The 9,839-nt window shown below is 39.2% G+C and overlaps 1 protein-coding gene across 3 annotated transcripts; it reads left to right on the top strand.

Moving 5' to 3' along the window:
• Positions 1–508: 508 nt before the first annotated feature.
• On the top strand, positions 509–9,732 carry LOC113774633 (polyadenylation and cleavage factor homolog 4). Of its 3 annotated transcripts, none has more exons than XM_027319210.1 (7): positions 509–1,311; positions 2,804–2,905; positions 3,209–3,466; positions 4,460–4,573; positions 4,655–5,074; positions 5,927–7,770; positions 9,032–9,732. In XM_027319210.1, coding segments are annotated over exons 1-7 (3,171 nt in total). In that variant the 5' UTR covers positions 509–879; the 3' UTR covers positions 9,033–9,732. The 3 variants fall into 3 exon arrangements, with proteins under 3 accessions (XP_027175011.1, XP_027175012.1, XP_027175010.1); XM_027319211.1 differs by having other exon boundaries at positions 5,927–7,780; XM_027319209.1 differs by having other exon boundaries at positions 5,927–7,808.
• Positions 9,733–9,839: the final 107 nt, after the last annotated feature.

Raw genomic sequence — 9,839 nt, 5'->3', positions numbered from 1 at the left:
TATTAATTTTTTTTGGGGTTGGGAGCCTTTTGAAGGGTTGAAAAGAATAGAAAGCATATGATTTAGGTTGATGGTTTGGTACTGCTCTGGTTATTTTCTGAAATTTTTATAAAAAAATATATTTTCATAATTTGAATATATATAAGATAAAAAAATGATTAAAAAATGTGTTCACGGAAATGGGAAATTTTTTTGTAAAAAAATAGCAATGCAAATAAGGCCCATTTAAGCTCGAGTTGATGAGCCATAAAAGGCGATCCAGTCCAAGACAAGCCTGTTGTATTGTCAGAGTTAGCAACCCAATCAAAGAAGCCTCAACGGCCTGATCCATGATCCGTCCCCGCGAACGTCTCCTCTTCCTGCGACGTAACTTTCCCTTCCGACCCCAGGGATTTGTCATTTGTGTATACACTCCTCATTTTAGAGTTTAGACCAGCTGCACCGCTTCTTGCCTCTTGCTACCCCTGCTCCCCACTCCCTATTAAAAAGGGCCACAGCCCAGTCCCCAGCCGTTGACCCCTTCCCAAATTTTTAATCCCCGCCCCCAATTCAATCAATCAAGAAACCTCTCTCTCTCCTCGCACCTCAGCCCCCTTTCCTCCTGCACCTACTTGCACCTTTTTCAGGCTCGAACAAGCCAAAGCCAAGGACCCCGAGTGACCGAATCGTCAATTTTCACTTTCTCCTCTCCATCTGCATCCCGAAGATTTATTTGCTTAGGGCTCATAATTATATTTTTTTTAAAATCTGTAGTAGGAATTTTGTTGTACTCTCAATTTCTTTGGGGGGTGACTTTAGCTTTGTATTTGAACTATGTAAATGACGAGATAGTTAGGTTTATTGCTTTTGTATTTTTCTGTATTTGTTTTTTGAATTGTAATGGATATGGAGAGTTCAGGTAGACCGTTTGATAGATCTCGAGACCTAGGGTTGAAGAAGCGTAGGCTTACCCAGGACCCAATCCCGCTGGATCGCACCTCCAATGGCCGCTCCAACAGCTCCTTCATTCAGCAGCAGCGCCCTGCGCTGCCGTCTGCAAATTCGACCTCCGTTGCTGCTGGTTCCAGATTTCGGGTGAGCGATAGGGGCGGCGCTGATTCCGAGAGCAGTGACTCGGTGCGGGGACCTTATCCACAACAGCACTTGCAGCAGCAACAACAGATTCTGGAGCTTGTGAATCAGTACAAGACGGCCTTATCTGAACTGACTTTCAATTCCAAGCCGATTATTACCAACTTGACTATTATTGCTGGGGAAAATCTCCATGCTGCCAAGGCCATAGCGGCTACTGTCTGCGCCAATATCCTCGAGGTGATCCCAAATTTATAATTAGCATAACATGATTAGTACCATGTATTTACAGTTGCTTGAATTGTATAGGGAATTCGGATAAAGGAATGAAGATTCTATTATTAAACAAATAGTGTAGGTTATTATAGTAGTCTTTGTTTTCCGTGCTTTTGGTGAATTCAAAAGGAGAAAAATTGTAACAAGGAGTGGTGCATAATGGAATTGTCGCAGTTGCAAGGGAACTGTTTTGTGGCATTCTGTGTTTTTTAATAGCATTCGAGCCATTCATTGCGTATATACAAAAAGGAATTTTCAGTGGTAAATCATCAGCTCAGAACTTGCACCTTATGGTTATGGTTGGAATTGATTATTCTGGGGCATATTGTTGAATAATGAATAAAAACTTATTTCATAGTGACCTTCAGATGTAATAATTATTCAGGACCAATCTCCACAATGGTCGCTATGTAACATCCATGACCTTGATGATCAATACCTACTGTGCTAACCACGTTACCTCTATGTGAGCTTCCAATTGTGCAATTCCACATATCTATGGTTTTCAGTACTGCAACTTCAAGGTTATCTTTGACGATTTGATTTGTGGATGGTTTTCATTGATCTAACAGAGTTGATCTAAACCGACTCTCTGGTTTCTATTTCATTTTCATTTTTGGTATAGATGTGAAGGTTTGTAATTTCTTTTTTCTTCTTCTTGCGGTATTCAAAGTTTAGGCAGTTGATTTTGCTTGTGATTTCCAGCTTTCGATGGTGGTGCAAATGGATTTATCTTGAGCTGGATTCGTCTTATCTTTTCTGCAGAAGTGTGATGTCATATCCCTTACCCTGAAAGTGAGGAAGACAAGAATATTTGATGATATCATCCTTTTACCTTAACAACTTATATCCGCCAGCATCATATTTTGAGTTGGTTGTTGCAAAATTAAGCTCCTATTTTGGGAAGACCTGTCAATTTTATGTCAATGTTGGGTGTTTTCACTTGCATTTTATCAGCTGAGAATTTTTCAAGTTCTTCGAGGTATTCAAGTGTTGTTGTCAGATCTCATCCTAGGCTATCTGGAATATCTTGATTTTCAAATCCACAGTTCAGTTTTTTGACGGCAACTTTTGCTTATCGACTCCAATTTGTATCATACAAGGATAGGGTAAAATAAGATTCAGGAGTTTGGTGCAGATCTCAATGTAATGGATTGGAGTGTAACCCTAGCAAAAAGAACATGTACCTGATTGTCTTTTTCTAATTCCTTACTCTATGCTAATTTTGTTCTAGCTGTTTCTCTTCTGGGATATTGGTAATCCAAATCAGTTCAACGAATAGTGACTATTCCCAGTGATTTTGAACTTTGATATCAATTGGCTTACTTTCATTATATATCCAGGTTTCTTGTTTGTGGTCACAAGATATTTACCTGTTGCTAAATGTGCTATCTTGTATGCATGTTTAGGGAAGTTCCCTATGAGTTAGTTTACTGATGATTGGAATTATTTACAGGTTCCTCGTGAGCAAAAGCTCCCATCTCTTTATCTTTTAGACAGTATTGTGAAGAATATTGGAAGGGATTACATCAAATACTTTGCTTCCAGGTTACCTGAGGTCAGATTCTAATACGTCTAAAATCTTGTCACCATGTCACTGTCTTCTGGACATTTCACATACATAAGCAATTTGTTTTAACATGAGATTTACTTGTCTCCGCAAGTGTAAAACATTCATTTGCATTTCAATAAAATGACATAGCTGATCAGTGTGAGAATTTAGAGTAATTTCTTGCCATTCTGGTTTCATATATGGTTTAGGAAAGTAGCCTCTGTCAAATTATCATATTCTTCAAACTGTTTTATGTATATGTCATCTTTTTTCTTGGGTACTAGTAATCCTTTCATGGTGCATTTATAGGTTTTCTGCAAGGCATATAGACAGGTTGATCCTTCAATACATCCTGGCATGAGGCATCTTTTTGGCACTTGGAAAGGAGTATTTCCTTCTCCAACACTTCAGATGATTGAGAAGGATCTCGGATTTGTACCTGCTACTAATGGTTCTTCTGTAGGAACATCATCTAGGCCTGATGCTCCTGCTGCTCGCCCTGCGCATAGCATCCATGTGAACCCCAAGTATTTGGAGGCAAGACAGCGTCTTGATCTGTCTACTAGGGTAAGGGACTACTTTTGAGTTGGACTTTTCAGTCTAGACTATGTGCTTGACACTCTTTGGGTGTATGTACAATTGATGATTATAAGTCAAAGCATCCAACAGATGTTGGGCCTGTTCAGAGTATCTCTCTTTTTAATATTTTTGTGATTGTTGTGAAAATGGGGCAATCTCTTTTATCCGTTCATCATCGCTAAATGTTTGTTGTGATTGAACGATCTTTCCACAGATGGAAGTGGGCAATAAATGCTTTTTCTGAAAACCCAGATTTTGACTTGTGTTATTTCCCTAACCATGCATATCAAGCAGTTTGCGTCTAGGCCATCCCTTGATGTGTCAGGCAAGGAAGTGTCTGACACCAAAACTCATGAGAGGAAAATTTTAAAAAATTCTAAAATCACTTGAAAAAGTAAATATATGAAAGCAGAACCTTCCCTTTACCGCCCACCCCCCAATATATTTTATAAAAAGGTCACACTGGAATGATATTTTGATTTTCATAAACTTTGCTTTAGAGGAGAAAGTGATTAATTAAGTAAAAGTGGATAAACATGCCTTTTAGTTTCCAAGTTACAATTTTTTTGGGGACAATTGGTTGACTTTTGTGGTTCCTAGTTGGTATTGGTGGCAAGCTGGTAGGATCATGTGCATTGTAATATCACTTCAGTGTAAATCATTCAATGCTTTGTGCATCATATAAACCTAATATCCTCACAGTTTTTTGTTATTTTTTGCTTAACTAGGCCAATGCTATACCGCTTCGATTGTTACTCTTGGTGTATATCTGAATGCTGCATGTGGAGACCTTTTTTTTTAATTTTTTTTTGACCTGGACCTATGCAAATGTTTTGCTTTTTTGCATTTATGTAGATGTGTTGGCAATTAGCTTGTTTATTTGAAAAAAGAAAATTCTCATCCTACTCAGTGTGCTCGTTTGGGAACATAATTTTTTGAATCCTTATTGAGATTTTATTTTGATGGTGCCTCGTGGTGAAGGCCAAAGGTTCTGCCAGTGATATTAGTGGAAACCTGTTAAACTCATCTGAGGAAAGACTTGAAAGAACTCCGAGTGTTGGTTCTGGAAGACCATGGGTTGATCCTACTCTTAAGGTGCATATCAGATTCATTATTTTTGAGTTTTGTGCTTTACAGATTTTTGATATATGATATTATGTTCATCTGAATGTGCAGAATATTCAGCATCCTCAAAGAGAACAACTGAGTGATGCCCCATTTGATGACTCTGAATATGATTCTTTGATGTTGAAGCGATCGGGCATTGCAATTGGAGGAGCAGGTGAAAAGTTCAAAGAGCAGGTATTTGATAAGACATGGTTTGAATCTGGAGGTGTCATGCCGGCTGACCAAGGGAATGGTTTTGATGTTAAGCATGGGTTTCCAAGGTATCCAGCTCTGAGGTCTGTAAGTTCTGCAAATATGCAACCCAGACCCATCTTTCCCAGTAAAAGCACCAGTGGGATGACTAAGAGCTGGAAGAACTCTGAGGAAGAGGAGTACATGTGGGATGATATTAACTCAAGAGCCACTGATCAAAGTGCAATCAATAGCTCTGGAAGAGATCGTTGGACACCTGATGATTCTGAAAGAACTGTGAGTACTAAGCAGTTATCCAAGCTTTTCAGTAATGGAATCTGATATTTCATTTTGTCACCTTATCTTTGGTATTGGCTTGTTATTTTTGTCATTTTTGGTATTTGACGATAATGCAATAAATAAGCTACTTGTAACAGAAATTCAGTATTCAATCAACATACCTTACGTTCAACACCACCTCAAAGTTGAAACTGAATATAATTTGGATAAGATGGATAGTCATTGTACTAGTCCATGTTCCATGCTAATTACTTTAGCACAGAGAGACATCCACAGAGATCTGTTTTATGCTGAAGTTTTTCCTGGATCCCTGCCTTTTCTGTATGGCGGTTTGTATGACGGTCTTCTTGTCTTATGTAGCATATTAACTTGGTGATTTACTAACATTTGCATATTAAATATTTTTTTCCATCCTAAAGATACTGATTTTATTGTGGTTTGTTACACCTAAAGCTATTTCTTCTTGTGTAAATAATGAAACTCAAGATTAGTGCTTCCAGTAAACGGCAGTAATAATTAAGTCTGATGTTGGATTGGGGACTTCTGAGATTATCACTCCTTGGAAAGATTGTTATGCATTCAAACACTGAATGATGTTGTAGTCAAGAATGCTCTTACAACAGTATGACAAAATGAAATCTATGGAACTGATGGACAACATGTTCCAGATGTCCATAACTTATAGGCATGGCAGGCAAATTTTATTAAAAAAGTTCTTTCTTTGTTATTTTTGAAATAAGGAGTCCTGGCAATAGGAGAATTGAGGAAGACATCAACTTTCAGTTCTAAATGTTTTTGAGCGTTATGGGAGACTGAATATTGTTGAAAATGTTTTGCTTGTTCTCGCAGAGTGAAGCTTCAGCTGATTCTCTATCCACTGAACAGAAAGGCCAAGCTGCTATTGGACATCGAATAGCAACATCATGGTCCCAGGACCCGGTCCTGTCAGAAGGGACTAGTCATTTGCCTTCTTCCAGAATCATGAATAATTCTGGAAGCTATCCAACATCTCTCAGTGGGTTGGCAACTGCTGCTAGTACTGTAGGTAGGCCTCTTTTCCATTCGAAAATAGGGCCTGGTGGTGGCGGAACACCAGGCTATAGTTTCTCAAGTGCAACATTGGGGCCCATGGGATCCATAGGACAACCACGACAGACTCTGGGAGCTGCATCACCCTCTGCACAGTCCCCCATGCATCAGCAGCCTTCTTCACCTTCCTTTTTAGTACGTGGAGCCAGTCAAGTAGCTCACAATTTAGCTGAGCGTGACCAAAAACCAGCCTTGCCTCCTGCAGAGTGTAGAGCTTCTCAATATCCAGGACACCTTAATCTTGGGGCCAATTCTCAGCCATTGCCATCCCGGAATGCCCATCTTACTAATTTGGAGAGACAGCAGCCACCAAGTATTTGTGCTTTGTCTTCTGTAGCATCTCCTCATTCTCTATTGTCTGAATCTATTCGTCAAACATCGACATCATCATTGCCCGAAATTTCAGGTTTAGATCTCTCCTCAGTGTCAAAAAATCCATTTTCCAAAGATACCAATGCGGTGGCTACACAATCAAGCACTAGTAGTTTGTTGGCAGCTGTTATGAAAAGCGGAATACTTGGTGGTAATCTTGTTAGTGGAAGCGTGCCTTCTCTAAGTTCTCAGGATGCTGGAGTTGCAGCAACTGAGGCAAGCAAGCAGCCTACTCTAACTAGTCATCCTTCAACCCACTCTACAATGGTGGGGCCCAGGATTTCACCTGCTTCTGTTTTGAGTCAGTCATCGAATGAAAACACGTCAAAATCCTCAATTTTACCCCAGAGAAATGGTGGCCAACTACCAGTGCCTCCTGAGACACTTCCTTCCTCTATCGTCGGTAGTGCCTTGGCACAGCCCTTGAATGCAGCTAATGCTGTCTCTGCTCCAGTTTCTAGTCTTTTGAGTTCACTTGTTGAGAAGGGATTGATATCTGCATCAAAGACCGAGTCAGTAACTTCTCTTATGCCAGATGCACCTGGTCGATCTCAGAACCAGAGTCTTGAAATTGCAAGCACAAGTTCATCTCCAATTTCCTTACCACTTTGTTCCTCATCTACCAAACAGGAGCTGCCTATTTCTGAGCTTACGTCAAAAGCCAAGGACGTGTTGCCCGAGTCCACTGCAGCTGAAATGAAAAATCTTATTGGTTTTCAATTTAAGCCAGATGTGCTTAGGGAATTCCATCCAGCTGTGATCAGTGAACTTCTTGAGGATCTTTTGTTTAAGTGTAGCATATGTGGTCTTCGGCTCAAAATTGAGGAGCAACTCAACAGACACTTGGAGTGGCATGCTTTGCGAGACAAAGATAAGAACAATTTGAATAAGGAATCAAGAGAATGGTATTTGAAATCAGTTGAGTGGATAGCAGGTAATGCTGGTATTGTGTCTAATAATGAATCAGCAGGGGTTTTGGAAGGTCCCAGCAAGAGATCAGAATGTAATGAGCAGATGGTTCCTGCTGATGAAAGCCAATGTTTATGTGTGTTGTGTGGTGAGCTTTTTGAAGATTTTTACAGCGAGGAAAGAGACCAATGGATGTTCAAAGGAGCTAGCTATGGCAATGTCACTGGAATTACAAATGAGGGAGCATCTCAGGACACTATAGTCCATGCAAACTGCTTAGCAAAAAGTTCTCTTGATTTGGATTGTGCCACGAACATCAAGTAGCAAGTTTATTTAAGAAAGATCCTTCTATTCTGTAGAGGTATATGTTGTGGTATTTGTTGATCATTTGAATATACTTCTAGATTGGATTATCTCCGAGGATTTAGAATGAAATGGAAAAAATATGCGGAAAACCAGAGATGTTCAAGTTCTTTTTAAGTTAGGGCAGGATGACAACATTTTTTTTTGGGGTGCGGGATAACAATAAAGGTTAATTAGTCAGACATGCCATGTTCTCTCCTGTTTCCCAATTCGTTTTACAATGTATTCCTATTTGTGAGAGCTCATTAATCACTCTGATATACCTTAAATAGTCAAGATCTTTCCTCTTTTTTAGTTGGATTTGTGAAAAGATAACATCTCTTTCTTTTTATCAGTTGGGGCTTTGGCCTTCTTTTTGACATTTAAATAATCATATTTCAGTGTCTTTTGTTGATTGGGATTGAGTTTACTATGTCGTGGCTTGAATTTTGGCCTTTTATCTCTCGTGTTTCATTTTACAATCCATGTTGTCCATATGATCTTTTCGTGTCATGGACCTGATTACCTTGCATTTGCATGTTTCAGAAATATATGAACTTGGGGTGAATTTCTGGCTTATGCTTTACCTTAGGAAAGGGCCATATGCAATGTATTGTATTTTTTTTATGTATGGTTCTAGGTTTTTCTTTAAAGCACAAGCTAATACTATCTGTTTCTGGAGGGGCCAAAAGTATGAGTAGGATCTCTTCCAAAATTTCTTTGGGCTTCTTAATTTCCAGTTGGCAGTGCCAGGGCTCCCTTTTGGCCCCCCACTGTGATAGTCCGTGCTGATGAGTACATTCTAGATATTAGAAGATTTTACCTCCATATATCTGCTTGGAGAACATATGACCACCGGCGCCCGGGGGGGGGGGGGGGCAAAATAAAAAAGTCACGGGGAGGGGAGCTTTTTTCAATGTGCATCACAAAATTGCACAGGCAGAACGATGTTAAGGAAATTGATCATTCTCACATCTCAATGAATAACTCCCTTTGATTGCTAATATTGGATGCAGATAATGTACTCACGAAACACACACACTATTAGACCATTAAAACCCAAACTGTCAAGTTAATTACTGGATACTTATCCCTGTTTGTGATTGTTGCTCTATATTTCTGTCATTTGTTTGTTTAATAATTTTATTTTCCTGTGCTCTGCGGATCATCTTTCACTTGCTGCGTTGTTGGTTTGTGGCTTTTCTGTGATGCAATATTAAAATTTTGGCCTTTCTTTTTCAGGCAAAGGTCCAGTAGGTTTTTGAGGTAAACTTTGGTGATGTAATGATCCTGGTGCATGAAAACCAGCAAGTGGAGTATGTTCCTTGTTCGACTCATGCAAAAGTATATTCAAGGCTGAACCCTTGTATTCCTGTAAGTGTTGAGCTTGTTCAAAAGCTACCTCCTTGGTTTTCTTATTTAAATTTTTGGTTCTCAAGGAAAAGGAATAAAAAAAAAGGAAGATGTTTGTTGTCAGTTTCTTTTTCCATTTGGTTGAGTTGTCCTTTATGCTTTCTTTTCACCATATTTTCTTGCAAACTTGAGCTTGGTTCTGGAATCTGCCAGCAGCAGCATTTATGAATTCATCAGCTGCATGTCCATTCCAAAGTCAAACTTCACATTCTGCACGAGGCTTACATCCTCTTTATGTTAATGTGATGGATTATGTTGGACTTTATTGTCCCAATCCCCTTCTCATCTATTTATTTCGATGATGCCTTTAATGACCCTAAAGTAATGTATCAAGTTTTTGCAAACATTATTCAAAGCCTACTCAGTTGTGTATTCTGATTTTCTTCATACTGTGAACTTCTACTTGTGGATACTTCACAAGATGGAAGATATAAGGCCCTATTATCACTTCTTAGTTTGTTGGGCAGACCTTCTGTTTGTATTTTTATTATTTCGCAAGATTACTAGACATGGCACTTATTCAGGATTTACATTGGAGCTAGGATCTGGATGGCCATGTTTGCTTTAAGTCTCGTACTAGCTAGTTGAAGATTCCCTTGATATACTTTGTGAAAAATTTCCGATGATGGTCAATCCT

This window comes from Coffea eugenioides, chromosome 6 (assembly GCF_003713205.1).
Source record: "Coffea eugenioides isolate CCC68of chromosome 6, Ceug_1.0, whole genome shotgun sequence".
In the NCBI taxonomy this organism is placed as follows: Eukaryota; Viridiplantae; Streptophyta; class Magnoliopsida; order Gentianales; family Rubiaceae; genus Coffea; species Coffea eugenioides.
This window is presented reverse-complemented; position numbering and strand designations above follow the sequence as displayed.

What these genes read in the sequence shown, in the direction of transcription:
- LOC113774633 (XM_027319210.1), top strand. Translation starts at nt 880, where the DNA reads ATGGATATGGAGAGTTCAGGTAGACCGTTTGATAGATCTCGAGACCTA. An exon ending in TCTGCGCCAATATCCTCGAG is followed by an intron (nt 1,312 to 2,803) that starts GTGATCCCAAAT and finishes AATTATTTACAG; the next exon opens with GTTCCTCGTGAGCAAAAGCT. An exon ending in TTGCTTCCAGGTTACCTGAG is followed by an intron (nt 2,906 to 3,208) that starts GTCAGATTCTAA and finishes GTGCATTTATAG; the next exon opens with GTTTTCTGCAAGGCATATAG.